The 19439-nt window shown below is 38.9% G+C and overlaps 2 protein-coding genes across 4 annotated transcripts in view; one reads left to right on the top strand and one right to left on the bottom strand.

Annotated features, from left to right (window-relative positions):
* Window positions 1–402: 402 nt before the first annotated feature.
* LOC141799703 (uncharacterized) lies at window positions 403–3148 on the bottom strand. Its single transcript, XM_074682017.1, has 3 exons — window positions 2671–3148; window positions 1194–1382; window positions 403–1089 (listed from the first exon to the last, which is right to left on the bottom strand). The coding sequence occupies exons 1-3, from the start codon at window positions 2809–2811 to the stop codon at window positions 895–897; spliced, it is 525 nt and encodes a 174-aa protein (XP_074538118.1). The 5' UTR covers window positions 2812–3148; the 3' UTR covers window positions 403–894.
* Window positions 3149–3681: 533 nt separating this feature from the next.
* Window positions 3682–19439, top strand: part of LOC141799744 (monocarboxylate transporter 2-like) — a 62785-nt gene continuing 47027 nt past the window's right edge. Inside the window, exons 1-6 of one of the 3 annotated variants that reach the window (XM_074682085.1) lie at window positions 3682–3953; window positions 5549–5668; window positions 5770–6000; window positions 6185–6328; window positions 7909–8760; window positions 8851–9678. In XM_074682085.1, the coding sequence (XP_074538186.1) occupies window positions 5784–6000; window positions 6185–6328; window positions 7909–8760; window positions 8851–9074 (1437 nt within the window). In that variant the 5' untranslated portion in view covers window positions 3682–3953; window positions 5549–5668; window positions 5770–5783 and the 3' untranslated portion in view covers window positions 9075–9678. Of the gene's footprint in view, window positions 3954–5514; window positions 5669–5769; window positions 6001–6184; window positions 6329–7908; window positions 8761–8850 lie in introns of those variants that run through there. The other 2 variants (XM_074682084.1, XM_074682086.1) reach the window with 2 other exon arrangements.

Below are 19439 nucleotides of genomic sequence, written 5' to 3'. Positions count from 1 at the left end.
TGGTTGTTTTTTGGCTAACCGAGAACGATGAGTAACTGTGCTGACAAAATGATAATTTACACATTGCCACATGAATGCTGTCAGAGTTTTGGCCAATTTTTGTTGCCTTTAGTTTTTAGTTTCATTTGTTTTTAGCTTTAATGTCCTGAAATGCACTATATAAAAACTTGCTTTAATATTTGTTGTAAGCACAGTGTGCCTTACGTTGTCATACTTTTGCTCAAAGTCCTCTTAAGGAAGGCAATAAAATAAAGTGTATGTATTGGGAAAAACTGCTAAAAACATAAAAACAGAACACTTCTAAGCTTATAAGCTTTAAGTACATCATCAAAACCCCTGCTGCCAAGAGTTTCATAACCAAAAAACCGTGTGTTGATAAGGATAACACAGAGCCATGTTCTTAACTTTTTTCTGTTTATAGGTTACTTTTTGATGCCATCCTAACAGTGTGTCTGAAAGGTAAACATGCAAACTAATCAGGAGTCATTATGAGATGTCTTTGTGAATACATGAATAGGTCTTTGCACTTATTTAGTACAAAATAATCTTTGAGATTTTTTTTTTTTTAATTTGCAATTGCTGCCATTATTAATCATTTCTGATTATTTGGGCAAATACAGCAGAATGAAGAACAATAGTTTCGCCTTCTCTACGGTATTTCAACATCAGCTTCTTTTTTGTATATGGTCCATCACTTCAACTAGATAGACCTTAAAGGAAAGACATTCTGCCTCACAGCATACACATTCAATCACACACCTAGTTTTGCTCCTATGCTAGATACAGCCGAGAGACTCCTAAATAAAAAACAATGGTTCATCACCAGAAACAGTTACACAGTCCCTGTTCATAGTGGGATAACTTATTAAACACACTGTTTTCAGTGGTCAAAAGTCAGTGTGCTTTCTTTTCACAGCGTCCTGTGGTGCACTCATTTCCACGTCCAGTCCACTTTAGGCGATTTCTGGCAAAGATGGCATAGGATTTGTCCATAAATGGTCTCACAGGAGGCCATGTCATGAAGCGGCCCAGCCAACCAAGTCCCACTGCACTGTACATGACTGCAAAGGCTGGAACTCCACGATGCACCTGACAAAACAAACACAGATATAGCTGACCGGCTATCACAAAACTTATACACTATTATTTGGTCTGATAGTACAGAACTAGCTAAATTTGTTATGAAAATTTACCATCCCCTTCTGATCAATCACGTGCATTTCCTCCATGGCCATCTCATAGCTGACACCCTTGTATTTCTCTCCATCATAGCCCGGCAAGGAAATGTCGATAAAATCAACTTTCTTTGGCTTCTCTCTCTGCAAAAACTGGAGGAACCTGATCTCTGTCACACAAATGGGACATAGCCCATCATACAGCACCTGAAACAGAAAACACAAAGACTCACTCATCTTACTACAAGAGTCAACTGATGGCAGAGGTTTGAGAGTGAAAAACCTTTTAAGACTTGCAAGAGTTTGTCTTCTAGAGTTACAAGGGTGTCAAGAAATTACAAAATCAATGAAAAAGAAGTACGTAAACAAAATCAAAACTATATGACTATATAACTTAAACAATTATTTTTGCGCTGTTTGGGTTTTTACACTCAATTACCATCAATAAACAAATAAAGGACCGAAAAAGTATGCTTCATTGAAATAAAAAAGTATGTTATGTCAAATTATGATACACCTGGGTAGATGTAAATCAGACCGCAAAAACTGGTCAAGTAAGTCATAAACATACCTAATTTCATAGTTAAAACCCAATAACACTTCTTAAAACTTCATATTTGTTCTGTATTGAGTCAGATTTATGTACAGCCCTTGACATTTTTGCTAATCAATACCATTAAACCTTAAAAAACGCAATTTTATACAAAGGTTGGCTGATTGGTGCATTATAAAAGCCCACTTGCGGCACATATGACAAACTGGGGGGTTGTCACTTTCAATGTATGACTCCTGAAGGTTATGTGATGGCTTTTATTGGATTATACCATTACTAACCATTCTTGTATTCATTTTCCTTGCTAAGAAGAGCAAATTTTGAAGATCTTGGCTTTTCTTATTATTATTTCTTCTTCTTCTTCTTCTTCTTTTTTATAAAGGAGAACTGCTTTTATTATAAATGTGATGTTTTCTTTAAAGTAAGTTAAACTGGGGAAACTTGTTCAACCACTGAAGCCAAGGTAAAGAGCTGCCACCCGGCAAGCAGCTAACAGGGTATCTGTCTGAACAGCTAGCAGGAGGATAAGTGATGTTAAACACTGGGACTGGTCAACTTGTCATGACAATGTGCACCTAACGTGGCAGTTTGTTAAAAGGTAAGGGATTCACTTCAATCGCGGCACTCCTTAAGACAAATTATCATCAGAGTAAAGGCTCTTCGTGTTGCAAAATCTTTGACCGAAAGTTTGCGTATCTACTGTAATATCACGTTTAGCTCATAAACTGTATGAAACAGAAAACTATAACGATCATGTAACTATAACAAACGCATAAAACAACACATTGTAGCACTTCCGCATTGTCTAATATTCTGAGACCGGAGGTTGCCGATCGGTTTAGATACTTATTCACGGAACGTTTACTACAACATGAAACAGGGCTATAGTGATAGTAACTATCTTACCATCTATATGGCTCTGCATGAAACACAAACTCTTACCTTGACACCTGCAGATTCAGAGCTAATGGTCCGATGTTGATGTTTGCAGAGGGCAGGTGTAACTCCCAATATCTTTGAATTTACACAACTGGGCAATCTGCCCAACCCCGAGACAACGCATGCTCTTACTCTGGGAAACATTGGCAAATTTCGAATCACTTAAGCAATTATTCAAGAGCCAACTTGTTAGTTACAAAGTAAAAATCCAAGCAAGGCACTCTCCAGAGTGCCTGATGTAGATGTCCTTGCTCACTTGTCAGCCACACTCACGTTACGCAAGCCGTTGAGTAACACCGGAAGATGGGTGACTGACAGGGTTCAAAAGCAAATTGTCTGCGGATACAGTAAACGCCAATTTTCACATTTTACCGGGTTAAAGCTTTTATTTGTTTTATAGCAGAGTTAAATCGTGCAAACGGTGTACCCAGAGTTTTCACAACAACTGTGCGGTGGAAGTGACGAAAGGGGGCGTGGTAGGTGCTAGATTCCACTCCGCTGGAGCAAGAGGTCCCACTCCGTTATTTTTCTCCGAGAGAAACTGCGAAAATACTGAAATCACCTCCTATTTTTACGCGAACCTTACCACCAAAAGACTTCATTTTTTAGATAAAAGTACCTTAATGTGACTTTATTTAGTCTAAAAAGTGTTTGCATTAAGCACACTTACATATACATATATATACTTATAAATACTCGAATTTTAGCAGTCTATCAGCATTAAACTGCGCATTAAATTGATGAATAAGACATACGTATTTGCAATATTTTAACAAGAAATTATTGCAACAGAATATTCAGTAATCCATTGGGGTTGAAAGGCAGACGTTGTGGTTCAAGCCCTTCCTTCTTAAATTGCTGCCTTGCTATAATACAATCTGAAAACAAACGTTTTAGCTTATGTTTTTTGTCTTTTCCTGGCTTCACAGTGTCAGGTAAAACGTGGAAGGGGCGTGGTTACACCCTGGCCTGCAGGTGTAAAGGAATTTGGAAAAAGTGGCGCGTACTTGGCGTTTTGATGTAGTACGTTGTCCAGGGCCTGTTTGGTAACCACAGGTGAAAGGCACAGCTGGAAAAGGAGATAGTTTATCTTTTGCTCAATCTCCAGTGTCAAAAGTTTACAGCCCAGATTTGTGAGCTGATATTTGTTATTTCGGATGATGATAAAGAGGATTCAGAAACTACTTTCATCAACAATGACAAGGTGGAGGACAACAGTGTGTCCAATATGGAGGATACTGAGGAGGAGGATAAAGAAGAGTGGCTCAACAAGCAGCACCAAAACAGTAAGCGTAGAGAATTCTTGCTAGCTGGTTAGGCTAACATTGAGGTTTTCCGAGATGACTGGTTTTGGATTCTGACTCTGTAGTTTTTTTAAACATTTTTTTTAGCCTTATAGCCTTTTACAATGCATTCCATCAGCTTTTGCCAGTAACTCATTAGAGTACATTCCTTAGACCCTTCCATAACAGTTGGATTATAATACTTGAGGTTGTCCTAATTTGACTCATTAATTTGACAGGGGTCTGTGGTTCCGAACTTTATTAACTAAAGGTGATTTGCAGTAATGACTAAATACATTTGAGACCTTTTGATTAAGAGAAGACACACGTTTGTACTGAGCCCCTACATGCCCTGAAGGCTTTCAGGTCCTCCTTCTTTGACGTTTAAGAAGTTTTTGTATGCTAACAAAATAATATTAATATTAAACTGAGGACGTGGTGTTTTTGGTTAGGCAAGTTGTAGTGACTGATTGAGTTGAAATATTTGGGAATTATTACTGTGAACTCTTTTCTCTGGTTTTAAACTTATGGAGAAATGCATCTGATGCTGTTTGGATGACAGCATTAGAGCCTATTAATCTAAAGGGCGTTGGTAAAGGTTTAACAGTCTGTCTATTTGTCCATGCATTCATTATCGTTACCTCTAAACCTATTCAAGGTGGAGGATATCAATTTGTTCATTCTTCTGTCTATTAAACTTTTCCCAATGATTATCTCCCTAGTCGCCTTACTCTACTGTACCTTGCACTTGCCTTAGCTTTCTGTACCATTGTTGTATCAGATCACGGTTGAATATATATCCACAAATACAAACTGATAAGATTTGACATTTTGGCTGCACTCAAAATGCAGCATGCATCATCTTGTGACCATAAAGCTTGTTGTATCAGGTGAGCCCTAATGTGTCTTCACAAAACCATCAAGCATATTCTCATGTGTAAATAACAGCCAGGACATGTTTGCTTCCATGACTGACTGAAACAAGAGCCTTCAGGATTTTGAGGTATAAGAAAAGTAAAAACAGGGTGTTTTTTTCATCAACTTGCTCAAAGTCATTCAGAGTTAGATATCTTATTAATTCAGAAAACACTGCGTTTTCCCCCAAGTGCATTCACAGCATGTCCCTGAATGTGTGTTTATTATTGTAACCCTGCTGGATTATTTACCCAGACCTGATTTTCGTACACATTCCAGACACAACAAGCCTAAGTGTTGTATTTAAACTACACCAAGTCTAATGTTGAGCAGTTAAAAAAGTGCTCTGTGTATACATTTAACAGAAGAGGTTTGCAGATTATTAACTCAAGTTTTCAAATATAAAACTTAACATACTGAAAAAAAAAGAATGAACATATCACAGGTGAAAATCTAAAAGTATATTTTACCCCACACAAATTCAGACAGTAACAATAGGTTCATGAGGATCTCATAAATTTTTAATCTGATGTAAAAACAAATGGATGTTCTTTTACTTGTCAGACACTGGTACTGATCCGTGTCTGGTCATGTTGTTTTCCTAAAGTTTGACCATTCATAGTCACAGGCTACATATTAATCGCTGTAGCTGTGTTTGTGTGTGTCCACTTGTATTTATTGAGCGAGCACACGTGATGAGATCAAAGGCCTTACAGCAGAGTCCTGCTGAGGGAGAGAGCCTCAGCCTTGTACAACAACAGGGTTCAGAGCTTGGGTGATACTTTTCCAAAGACTGTGCAGAGGTGAGTTTGTGTGTGCCGGTTCTCTGTCTGTGATGCAAGAATAGGAATGTGCATACATTTTAAAACTGTCTCCACAACTTTAACCTGTTTCCACTACGCAGCTGGTGTATAGAAAATGCCCCCCGCAGCAACAACCAATCTCGGCTACACCCCGCCAGATGGAGGCTGGGGCTGGGCTGTCGTCTTCGGTGCTTTCATCTCCATAGGATTCTCCTACGCCTTTCCCAAGTCACTCACCATCTACTTCAAGGAGATTCAGGAGTATTTTTCAGTTTCCTACAGCGAGATTGCCTGGGTGTCCTCCGTCATGCTTGCATCCATGTATGCAGGAGGTTAGTGTCCACATTTTACATTTTGAAACATTCCCAAACTAAAACATTGAGACTAAAGGTGCTGTAATAGTATTTTTGATATGTAATGAACCAGTACAGATAAAGCCCTAGGATAGCGAACCTTTAATAAACCTTTAAGAGAGGAAGGTACCAAAACTCAGAAGTGGTTCTCTCCTTTGTGCAGGACCTGTGAGCAGTATTCTTGTCAACCGCTTTGGCAGCAGGCCTGTGGTCATGGTCGGCGGGGTCATGGTCAGTGCCGGCATGGTGCTTGCTTCTTTTGGTCGTACAATCATTCATCTGTACCTTTGTGTGGGAGTCATTGGAGGTAAATGTTATTCATACTGCTTCATTTTTTGAATCCTTCAAATCACATACACTTAAGTGAAATCAGACCTTTCTATTATTAGCAGTCTCACTCTTTGCAGTGTTTACTTGACAATGTTTGGCTGTGATTGGCTCATACAGGAGGATGCTTCTTGTGTGGTTACTCCTGTTTAGGAGGTTTTTCCATTATCAGGGTCAGTCCTTTGTGCTCCTGTGTGGGGTTAATCAGGGTCAGGTTGTGCAATGAGTAAATGTGCTAAAACCCACTGCGTAAAATCGAAGCATCTCCATGTGGCCCTGTTGAAGCAATACTTAGACCTAAGCAGGCATACTCTAATTCCGTTTTGGATATTTCCTACTAAATCAGATGAATTTTGAAAATCCCCCACACACATGGATGTTTGCCAGACCACATGGTTCTGCTACAAACTTTGAACAAACAACATGTCAGACTTTAAACCTTGTGCGCATAGAGGTGCTCCACCTACAGGGGTTTAATCTTGGAATTGGACCACTGTGCTAAGAATGGATCATTTCAGAATTTAAAACTTTGGCTGCAGCAATCAGTCATTGAAAAAATGTCTCTTAAGTGCCAGGGTGTTTCTTTGGGTCAAGAATTTTCTTTTAAGAGGTGTCTAACTCTGGGATTCTCAAACTTTTCAGCCTCTGACCCCAGAATAGCAACCTCCTACTACTGGAATACAATCCAAAAAACCCCATGATGTTAGAATTTTGCTGATAAACAGAAAATTGGACTACCTATGTGCACAAAATTGTTGCGTTTACTGAATCAATGTGCCCCCACTTATATTATTTTCAAAGTTCAGTCACCTTGGGGGTCTCAAAACAGAGAAATCTTGAAGGTAGATGAAACCTTTTCTCTCTGCATAGTTTGGTATAAAATTTAACCCCAGTTTTTGTTTATATTTGTACAATATTGAATGATTTTTTTTTAAAAGATGAACCCCTGACTCTGTAATTTTAAAGCCTTTAACAGCTTTTAGCATAACTAATTATAAATCTGCTTGAAAATTGGATTTAGGTGTTATTGTGGGGCTACTGTTGTAATCACAAGGTTGTTTGAAGAATGACTCAGATTACAGCCACCATCAGCCATATATACACACACACACACACATATATATATATATATATATATATATATATATATAACTCAAAACCAAAAATATTTTGATGAATCAATGTACCTATCTGTGTTGATACTTGAGTACTTTTACATTCAAAACCACCCACTTTCCCTTATTCAGAGCAAATGTGCAAATGATAATCAAGAGAAACAGGCCACTTGCCTGGCCTATATTTTTAAAGTTTCTCTAGTGCTTCACTGAAAATCTTTTACGTGTTTCATGTTGTTCTTTCAAATTTTCCTTGACATACTGCATAAATGCAGTGATCTGAAACTAAGATTGCTGTAGGAATATCCCACCATCATTTCAGTCACCCTTTCCAATCAGCTGCATGTTCAGTACGTATGTGTCAGAGAGGGCATTGAAATGTCAAATAAATGAGTAAAAACACATTTTCCCTGTTATGCTGATAGTGTCTTCTTTAATTTATCAGGTTTTGGCCTTGCCTTCAACCTGCAGCCTGCTCTTACAATCATTGGTACTTACTTCCAAGTGAAAAGGCCAATGGCGAACGGATTGGCTATGACAGGAAGTCCAGTTGTTCTCTCCACTCTGGCTCCTCTCAATCAGTTTCTGTTCGATTCCTTCGGCTGGAGGGGCAGCTTCCTCATTCTTGGATCCATTGTCCTGAACTGCTGTGTGGCAGGTTCTTTGATGCGACCGGTAAACAAAAAGGCCCTGCCTGCGCCAAAGGCTGAGCCATCGGAGTGTAACGGTGCTGCTGCTGAGGTAGCTGCTGGTACACCGTCAGCTACCCACCTGAGCGAGGAAAAAGAAAGTGAGAGCAGGAGTCAGAGCTGCATGGACAAACTCATTGATCTCTCCCTCTTCAAACACAGAGGATTCCTCATCTACCTTGTTGGTAATGTGGTAATGTTTTTTGGCTTTTTCGCTCCTGTGGTCTTTCTGGCACCATACGCCAAACATCTGGGGTTTGATGAATATTCAGCAGCTTTGTTGCTTTCTATATTTGCTCTGGTGGACATGTTTATCAGACCTGCAACTGGCTTCATAGGTAACACCAAGTGGATCAGGCCTAGGATCCAATACTTCTTTAGCTTTGCAGTTTCCTACAATGGCATTTGCCACCTCATGTGTCCTCTGGCGAATGGATATGTGGGTCTGGTTGTTTATGCCGTCTTCTTTGGCTTGGCGTTCGGGATGGTTTCTGCTCTCCTCTTTGAGGTTCTAATGGATCTTGTTGGAGCTCATCGCTTCTCTAGTGCTGTTGGACTCGTTACCATTATCGAGTGTGGACCGGTGCTTCTTGGACCTCCACTATCAGGTTTGTGAATCAAAACATCTATAGGATTTTATTTCAAGATACATAATCACAACAGAATGACCAAATTAATCTGCATTTTTTTTTTTTTAGGAGCTCTGGTTGATATTTTTGGGGACTACAAATACATGTACTACGCATGTGGAGTCTTCATGCTGCTGCCTGGCATATTTTTCTTCATCATGCATTACTACAACTACAAGAAACTGGATGAAGAGAGGCGGCAGGTCGAGGCTGTGGATATGAGGACTTGTGAAGAGGCAGTGGAACTTAAAACGAGCCAGGATGATAAAACAGCGCATGAAACAGATGGATGAACTTGCTGACTCTGAATCCATTTTATTGGACGTGGAAGGATAACACCACAGAGGCCTTACAGCAGGGCATACAGTGTATGGAGTATCATTGATAGAAATTATTTTATATGCTAGATGAAGTTGTTGGACTCTTTGGGCCTTTGCTACATATCTTCAGACCACATTTTATTGGTTGTTTTATGAATGTTATTATTTCTACATTATGTGGCAATAGTAAGATCTTAAAGCTTTCCTTCATGAATCATACAGTAATGCCTTTGGTACAATTACCATAATGACTCTATAAACATTTACGATACCTCTTTGTGTCTTTAGAGGATGAATAAATAGTCATTTTCCTAAGAGACTGATATAAAATAATGAGTCTAACCCTCACATAAATATACCACATTTGTCCCTTTTCACACTTGTACCACTAGATGGCACTAGACACTGCTATGTGAGGACTGAATGTACTCCACATGTCTCATTAAACTGCAGTTTGACAAAAGATATCTTCATAGGATGTTTTGGTTCATTACAGTATAGCTTTCAAAGTCTAGGGCGTGGCCCGCCCATAGGCCTCCTGAACTTGCGACCGGGTCGCTAAAGGCGCAGCAATTAAAGGATGAGAAATTAAATCACTGTTGTAAAGACAAGAGTATCTTCCCCAAAGACTCTTCACACAACTCGTAAGTGAAAGTCTCAGTGGAGAGGACAAATCCCTATTTATTGGGGTCTAGTCTTAAATGTATTATTAGTGTCTTGGGGATGCTTGTTTTAGTTAAGTGCAGCTGTAAAGGTTCTGTAAAGTTCAATGCAAGTGTTTTAGCTCTGAAGTTTTCTAAAAGTGTTAGAAACACTCTGTGGATTTGATAATAGAACTGCATTTGCATGCAGAGATAAAAAGATGTTAATCCCAGCTTCGTTAGCATAAAAAGTGTTGTGCTTGTACCACATTCACTGCATTTGCCACTTTTCTAACCAATTCAAATAGTTTTCTTTAGCTTTCATTGAAGCTTGCCTGAGACACATTTGTATTCTGTGCATTTTAAAGAACATGATAAAAGTAGTTAGAAGATTGTGACTCATCTACCTTCAGAGGAAATACTGACTGCAGATAAAATCTGTCATTTTATACCAGGTCGTATTCATCCCACCACAGGTCAAACTCTATATTCTAAACTTTATATCCAACATTGCATGATTACACCCCCTTAGTGTCTGGCCTTGAGCACCTGCAATTCAAGAGGAGCAGAGCAGAGAGAGAACAATGCCATTATTAGAGAAATCTACTTAAAGGATCCATTTTTATCACGTCCCTGCAAGGTGCTTATTGACTTCCTTCTGTAGATAGACTGAAATTGCTTAAGTGAAGAAAATCAATGTGTTTATTTATAAGCTTAGATAGCAGTATCTGAATATGAGATAAACGCTGTGAACCCATGGCTTAAGGATGTGTAGTCTTCTTTTTGGGTCCTGCTTTAATTCCAATTAACTTAAAACCTTTGGTTTTATACGGCAGTAATGCACTTCTTTATTAATTGCCGATGGGTTGCCTGAGTGTTAGTGTTCTCTTTTTATGGCTGTTTAGTTGGAATGTGTGCTTTTATTTGACTTAATGATTGAACATCATCACATTTGTTAGCGGTCATTAAAAGAACTTGTTAGTTAAATTAATCATTTATGGGTTATTACTGTAGGCTCAAAACGCTGATCATATAGTGTTTTTTAGTAGAAGCACAGCCACCCTCCACTAGACTGTAGCTCAGGTTAGTGGCTATTGATGTAACACAATATGCAGATATAGTAATATTGTGTCTAAGCTCTGTCTGCTGAAACTTGCAAAAATGTTGTGAGTCAGAACAGCAGAACTTTGGTCAATTTTGTTGCTGGTGGTCTAAAACTCTTCATGGGAGCATTAATTGAAATCATTAATTGTGGTTGAGAGAATGGAGCATTGAAGGTTAGTTCTACTCCTGTTTGATTGAGCTTTTTGTTGTTACATTTTTTTATGAGTTTCCAACGTATGATCTTGCAATCCCATTGATTTTATTTATACAGCACAGTTTCTAAAACAGAACTATTAAGTAAAAGACTGCATGGTGAAATGATATTATTTTTTAGGAAACATTCTACTGCGGCCCTTGTTACATATAATGGAGTAAAAATATACACAAATGCCAAAAAATATTAATTAATGGTATTCATTCATCCATTCATCTATCTATCATCTGTTCTGCCTTTCCCAGTCGGGGTCATGGGGGGCTGAAGCTTATCTCACTTCTCATTGGATGAGAGGCGGGGTACACACTGGACAGCAAATTGTTTCATATTAGTTTAACACAGCTTAATAAAAATGTTTCACATCCATTTCATTGTCATGGCTACAGTGAAAAAGTTCTTCTATAATGTAGGTATCAGTATTAAAGGGCAGCACACGACAGCTGTCATCTCCTGTAATGGACATGTTTTCAGGTTAATGAGTGGACTCTAAGTGGGAAAGTGAAAACCTCCAATTAATAACAGCTCCCATAAACTCTGCATCAACTCCTCCATGAACAGCTTGAGCATAATCACTGTGATGAACTGTGACTGATGTCACTAAATCTGTCTTTAATTGGGACCAGGATGATTGAATCCATGCGGCTCTGCATCCAATCTCTGTGACTACTGCTGCCCTGCTGGGACACGATGTTTGAACCCCCCTGCTGGCTAACCCAGAGTTCTGTTGAAACCACGAGCCTGGGATGTCTATAAAGAAGGGAGTGATACTGTCTATTTAATCCTACATGTTTGTTAATAATCTCTGCTAATCTTCTTTACCCACAGCGGCAGAACTAATCTGTCTTCACAATGTTTACACTCAGAGGGAGGGCAACGTCATGCAAATAGCTTAGACTTAAGAGTTTATTTATCAGCCCTGTGGACAGAGCTGCTAATGACACACCGCTGGTCGAAAATAAACACAGATAGATTTTAGCCACTAACATGGACATGTAGGGCATCTTGACATGTTGCAGCAGACAGAGGAGCAATTGCGGTTTCAGTCTCTTCAAGGAGCTCTCAAGGACTCAATCGCACTTTCCAGGGAGTAGACACCATGTCCTGTAGTGTCTTAACTGACTTCTGAAACACGAGATTTAGTGAGATCATTTTGGGAAAAATGAGGTACTTTTCCCAAAATCCATAATCTCCCAAGAGCTACCACAGCATTGATGGAGGTCACCCTGATTTTTATGGCAAATAAAATCATATTCTTTAAAATATGAATCTGCAGCAGGCCACATTTGAATCTGTAGAGTGGATAACAGAGGAAGTCTACATTTTGTCTCACAGTCCTATGGGAACAGCCAAAATCAAATGAAAGAAACCTGTTCAACAAAACCCCCAAAATCTGAAAGAAATTGTTATTAATCATCAACATTTCCTACACTTGTGAGTTACTGGTGGGTTCCTTTAGAATTCCTAACCGTGGAGATTTTACACTTCTACTCACCTACATTAAAGGAGACGTCTTTTAAAATTTCTTGTTTATCTAGCCTCTTATGAGTGGCTTGCAAAGTAGGATTTCACCTAAAAATAATATCAAAGGCTTACAAAATACTATGCATTATTAAAGATAAAACTAGGACTGAGACTCATGAATATTTATATGTAATAAATATTTATGAATATTCACATTTAGTCTTCAAAATGTCAAAAATCAGTTTAAAATTTCCATGTGTCATATTCAATCACTCTGGATTCATCGTGTCTTGTTTGGCCCGACAACCAGCGAAAAACCAGAGATCTTCAGTGCACATAGATTATCAAACAGCAAGAGTAGAAAAACCTGTTTTTTGGTAACATTTTGTGGAAATTGTACATTATTTTTCTGAGTTATCAATCAACCATTTTTTTCAGTCCTTAATTAACTAATAGAATATTCTATTACAGACTAGAGCTTTAGGCTCCACCTTAATCAACTGTGACATTAATTTGCAACCCAATGTATCCATCATAATCCATTTATTCAATATATATATAAATATAATAATGTAAAGGGAGACCTTCCCCATAATGAGAACCTTTGCTTTTATTACACAGTGGTCATTCTTAGTATGCTCTTTAGGATATAATGAAGCTTTGATCATGATCACTTTGATTTATGAGTTAAGATTATGATAAATGATTATCCATCAGGTTATGATGGTTTGTTATAGTCAGCCCAACCCATCTCCCATACAGCTCGACCCATTTCTAAATAAAGGACTTGGAACTGTCTAGAACTTTCAAAGCTTGTAATTTCCTCACTGTCTAAGCAGAAATTAAACCTCTGGCTAACGAACTACTCTGCAGGTAAGAAAAGAGGCAACATTTAGCAAGGCTTATATGCCCAAACAGGATCACACAGTACATAAAACAAGGAAAAAATTTATTTGCAGAATGTAGCCAATGTTAGAAGATCGAACACCTCAAGCCTTTGACATTTAACTGTAGCTACAGTCTAATTTCTGACTGAGAGTGATCAAATTTAGCCATTTTGGAATTGATGGAGTCGCCATCTTTTGGCCAAATGAAAGAATGCACTTGTCACACCACCCCTAGGGAGGCATCAATCCAATCAAATAGTTCAATCAGATATCGTTGACGATGAACTGATCCATTGGACAGATTCATAGGGGTCATATATTCAAATCAAAATAGCAAAGCCTAAAGTTGCCAAATCATTCTCCATCTCATCTCTGTCGTCCTCATGCTAAATTGATGCTTTGTTGGATTGGGTCAATATCAGTATTGGTCGATCTAAAACAGAGTTTTGAAGCAAATTGTCAGAAGGAGCCATATTAGAAATGGGACAAGCTTTAAGTCTACACAATAACAGCTAGAGGACGCCTGCCTGCCAGTCAGCTTAACTGTCCCTCTGATTGGGCAAACTTATGATCTTAGTATTTTCTAAACTGCTGTTAGAAAAAAATTCACGGTGTGTGTGCCGTTCCAATAATACTGCGTTCCAGGCAACCTGTAACTTGTATTTTTCCAACCTGTAACTAGTGAAAGTGTACTAGAACAGCTGTGAACTCATACTAGATTGATGTACTCGAGTTATGTCTGCAGGTTTTAGCACTTCTGCATTGCCTCATGTTTTAAGACTAGAGGTTAGAGCTTGGGTTTTTTTTCTGATTAAATTTGAAGTAATGATTGTTGCTTTTAGAGGTCTGTTTCTGTTTTAATTTCAAGATCAGCCTACGATGGAAACTGAATTCTTTTTCAAATTGTCCACAGGCTGAGGTGTTATATGCTGTACTCTTTTCTTGTATATTGATTTAATATGATGTGTATGATCAGGCTGTGTTACTATTACTGTTGAGAAATAACCATCCTTGTTATGGGGCTTTGACTAATCAGAATGAAGTATTCAATGAAGCCAAATGATTAGAACTTATGTCAGGTATTAATCCAAACATTAAAAAATGTAATGAAAAGTGAAGTGTGACAATCTTTGGCTGAATATCTTTGATGTCTTTAGAAGACAAAGTTAATTTGGTTTTACAGACACTCGAATATTCAAACTCTGCAGCTGCTGGACAACAGGCTTCCTTGTGGAATAGGAATGTAACAAAGCAGATCCCTGATGACAGCGGCCACATTTTGAACCCAGACAAAAGAGGGAACTTAAACTCCTCAAACTACTCAATCATGACTAATGCTTGTAAAAGAAATTGAGTCGCAAAGCAAAGGGACTTAATGAGATTATGTTACCCATAATTAACAATCTGTGCAACACATTTTCCAAAACCGAGAACAGTACGTCTTTTTTGTCTGCCGTCAAGTCTGAGAATGCGTGAATTATCATCCAAACACACATTTACCCCACTTTTCCGGCTTGACAATGCAGAGCCCCTGACCAATATGCTTAATCTGCCACTCAAAATACATTTAGCCTTTGTGAGAACAAATGTGCACTGCTGAAACACTGGTTGTGGAGACTCTCTGCTGCCTATTAGAAGCATTGTTCCTCTTTATCTGGCGAACACAGACAACCACTGAAGCTGGCATGTCTGGGGATGTATGGTGCTGTTTTGTTCATATTACAGGAAGAATAAAAGGATTGTCCTGTGGATTATGATCTATCCTTTGAATACTGCACTGAATTATGCTGCTTTATGAACAGTTTTGATTGAAGAGCTGAGGGAATGGATGACAAAGTACCCAAAAGCAAAGTAGCATCTTCACATTGTGCACAAATGTAGCCTGATACAATCTGTGGTGTGTGGATAATAAAAGTAAATAGCTTGTGTTATCAGTCTATCAGGACAGCACACTTGAGTGACCAATTCCACCAGAGAGATAACATTGTAAGATTGCATTTAATTCCTCTGTCTTGATTTGGAAAATTGTATTGAACCTAAGATAGTTCCCAATCCCCGTCTGCTGACGCCTGAGATAGGCATTCCAGCTCGCATATCCTCGGGGATCGACACCCAGGCCGCGGCTGAGACTTAGAGCATGACAGAGACGACTGGGCATGGAAAAGGGAGAGGAGCAAAAATAATTATGAGAGCAACTGAGGCGTAGCGGCTTGTCCTTGCCTCAAAATGAAAAGCAGGATGAAACATGATGGCACAAATCAACTGCAAGCCCACGTACAGTACCTGATTCACTCCTAACATCTGTGTAATTACACATCAGAAACCCTGTAATACTGGGAATCTGTTACTAAATTGTGTCATCTGCACATTTCTGGTCGGGACCCAGGATCATTAAGTGTATGATTAGCTTGAACTGAAATTGTTTATGAGCAGGGAGCAGTGATGATGCCAGCTATGTCTGGGAGAGTGGGAGGTATAAATGACTAAGTTATTTTGATACCCAGAGTGCAGGATGGCTTTTTACTATTAGCGCTGAAAAGGTTCGGACTATGCCGGCCTTTGTGAGCACGAAAGAGCTCTACAGTGGGTAAATTGAATCAATGTCATCAGGGGTTCTTTGTGTTTCAAGGACAGACTCTTCTGAGACTCAAACTGACATGACGAGGTTGTTGACTGCCACAGCTGCCTCGCTGAGCCCGCCAAAGGTGTGTGATTAAATTCTCATTCTTTTCCTAAAGAGAAGTGGAGCCATTTAGAACCCTATAAACCATATGGACAAGTCAATAAAGTGTCTTTGAAGTAGACCTTATTGGTTTTCTCAGAGGGAAATGACAATGGAAACTGAATGCTTTTGTGTGCAGCACTCAGAAAGTGTGAACACAATGGGAGTTCTTTTTCAAGATTTCATGTGTGAAACAGTTTTAATGGTGTTTTCTGCGGCTATGCAGGTGGAGGTGGCGTTCAAAGCGCCATCATGTGGTTTGTAGATGTCAAATGTATTTTCAGTCCCTTTAAAAACTAGAGATAGCAGAACCCCACCACTGAAATGGTTTAGTGGTCGCAATCAGCAGCAGTGACCCTTCACGGTTGGTCACTGGCAGGTATAATGGTGTGACAAAGGCCAGGAATGTGGTGGATGGATGGTTAAAAGATGTCCCTGAGTTTTCGCCACCCATATAGGGCAGGTACAAAATGTGACACTTTAGATACGGCTCAAGTGCAAGTTTGGCATATTGTCACAGTTTAAGTCTGCTTTTATTTTTTTAAACAATAACGATCTAATTTTATTGTCTTAAACCTGTAGTTACTATCAACACATTGTTGAATTCACAAATCTTTTGGTGCAAAAAGCTCATGGTTAGTCTCAGCAAGAGGATAGAGCTCTCAAGCTGTGAGGTTTAGCCCAGAGGGGATATTGCATGCCCCAGGGATGGAGGCTGTAGTCCATGAAGCATACCTCTATTATTACCTGCAGCCTTTTACTACATATCATTCCTTCAACCCATCTCTAGAAAAAGCCCCTACCTCCCCCCAACACACACAAAATTTACCATACATACTCCAAGTTTGTAACTAACACCTCTTACACATGACTTTTTAAGTGCAAATTGACTTATTGTGAAACTGATAAAGATAAAAATCGTTGATGTCTTTGATGCCTCTGACTATTATTAAGCGTAAACGTGCTGAAATAAACAGGTACATTGGAAGTGCTCATACTTTGGTGAAAGGTGAGCTGAATGTATCAGGTTGCATTGAATGCTTGTAAATTCACCCTGGAGTCTGTGAAGGACCGCTTAGAATTTGAAGAATCTGGCAGGTATCTAGAGTTGCTGAGAGTTATGGATAACTGTGTCTTATGAAAGCAAAGTCAGGCATTCAATCTGGCTTTTGTCACAGTCAGTTCATAGTTCAGATGTAGTTAGCAGAGCTGATAAAGCCAGCACTTGTGAACATTTGAAGGAGTTTTATGAATGACTCAGAACGGATCCCAACAGGCTAAAAAATGTATATGGTTAAAGAGAGGTATAGCTTTGTGAAATTTTAACTCACTTTTTTTGTATTCCATGAGCCTCTGCAGTTTTATTTCAGGGGATGTGACAACTAGGAGCAGATTTCCCCATGTGTCAAAGTCAGGACTTTAAAATTCTATAGCTGTGTATTTTTGATTTCTGATTGGGATTTTTCTGGCCTTTAAGTATTTTTCTGTGTATGATTTTTCTCTACAACACTATAACTCATGTAGTTTATAAATTAGCATTAACCGAAGGCTTGGTATTTAGGCTGAAATGAATGTAAACTAGATCAGTGTTTAAACTTTTAACACTGGACCTGACCACCTTCCCTTGTGGACTTTTCTGCTCTTCAGACCACAAAAACACCCAGACCCAAAGACACAAAGACAATGGCATCAAACTTTAATGTCTCACACCACAGACCAAGCTGCTATATTTGATGTTTTTCTGAGGAACAAGCTGAAATAAAACAGGCTTCCTTTATGTTTACATATATTGGTCAACTCTGTCATTTTGCATTTTAGTTTATGTATGACCATTATGAGTCTAACACAGGACATCACCATGTTTATGTTGAGGTACTTCTGGTTATTTTCACTTTTTGAACAGCAAAAAAGTTTCTTATCTCTTCAACATCTCTCTTCTTTTTTTCTTAGTAAATACACTCCAGTCATTTTTCTTCCTGCCAGGCACAATCAATCAGTGGCAAACTTTTAAATGCCTACAAGAGCCTTTAGTTATCAAGTATTTGTTGGTGCTGTACTATATTTATGAAAGCTCCACTGAAGCCTGAAGTGAGAATTACAAGTGATTTCCTTTATTTCCTCTTTGTAGAAAATTAATCCTCAAAGAGTCATTTGGTGTAGATTCTGAGGGATCTAAGCAAACACTGGTCACAGTGTCTATAATTGTAATGGAGAGAAGAGTAAGAGCTAATGCAACAGAATGACAAACAACATAACTCACAAACCGACTTCAGCTTTAATGTATTATAATGTATTCATAAGGTCGCTCGGTGGTGATGGATTGGCTGAGTCTCAGAAAGTAGGAAGCTAATAAACAAATTTGTTAAGTCTTTATCTCCCTTCGCTGGTGCAACTCAGGATGCAAAACCACATGTCCGGCTTTGAAATGACACTAAGACACGTCTTTAAAACTGAATCAAGACTAGAGCATAAAAATATTGAAACTGGCAAATTGCTCAAGAGGGCATAAAACCTAAATTAAAACAAGGCTGATGTGCTGAAGTCATTATTTGAAGAAAAGGCTAATTGTTTAAAAGAATGACTTGTTCTTCTGTCAAAGTAAACAGCTTATATAAACAACTAAATAAGCAAACTATACACAACAGACCCAAATTAACTTCATCATCACAGAGTGAAGAGCATGATTGCAAGTGCGGGCAGTGTTATACAATGCCATGTTTGAAAAAGCAGCCCTCTCAGCTGTCTAAATAGGATGATTGCTGCTGTTCTGAAGGGTCCTTCAGTGAGAGGAGCTTCGGAGGAAAAAGAGACACAGAGAAAGAGGCAGCACATGTGGGAGGTGCCATATAAAACATCACTGATGAACTTGTATGGGTCTGTGCAGGGGTTCTAAAATGTGACTGCATTGTAGTCTGCACATACACCTATAATTTGTGCGAGCCCACATGTCAGAGGATGGCAGGTTTACTAGCACTTTTGCTAACAGAAAATGAAAGATGTCTGAGGCAAGGAGCTCCTTTTTTATTTTTTTGGTCTTGTCGTCTCTTTGAACCGGCGTTCACAGCCAGGTGAAGGACAGAGTTGAAGGAGGGCATCCTTTGAGCAAAAGGCTGATTCTTATTATCCTTTAACAACATGATGATCTAATTATCTCACCATGTAACTGTTGAGCGTATTGCTAATAGCAACCATTTATCCAGACACATTAATTGAAGCAGACTCCTGCAGTTAATCAGTTGTTTTGGCCATTTTGCGAGTCACGATACTTTAACCCAGCTTTCTGTCTGTCACCACATGATAGTCCGTGGT

The sequence above is a fragment of the Halichoeres trimaculatus genome, unplaced genomic scaffold, assembly GCF_033239565.1.
Source record: "Halichoeres trimaculatus isolate MK-OKI-2021-1 unplaced genomic scaffold, fHalTri1.1 fHalTri1_scaffold_11, whole genome shotgun sequence".
Classification (NCBI taxonomy): Eukaryota; Metazoa; Chordata; class Actinopteri; order Labriformes; family Labridae; genus Halichoeres; species Halichoeres trimaculatus.
This window is presented reverse-complemented; position numbering and strand designations above follow the sequence as displayed.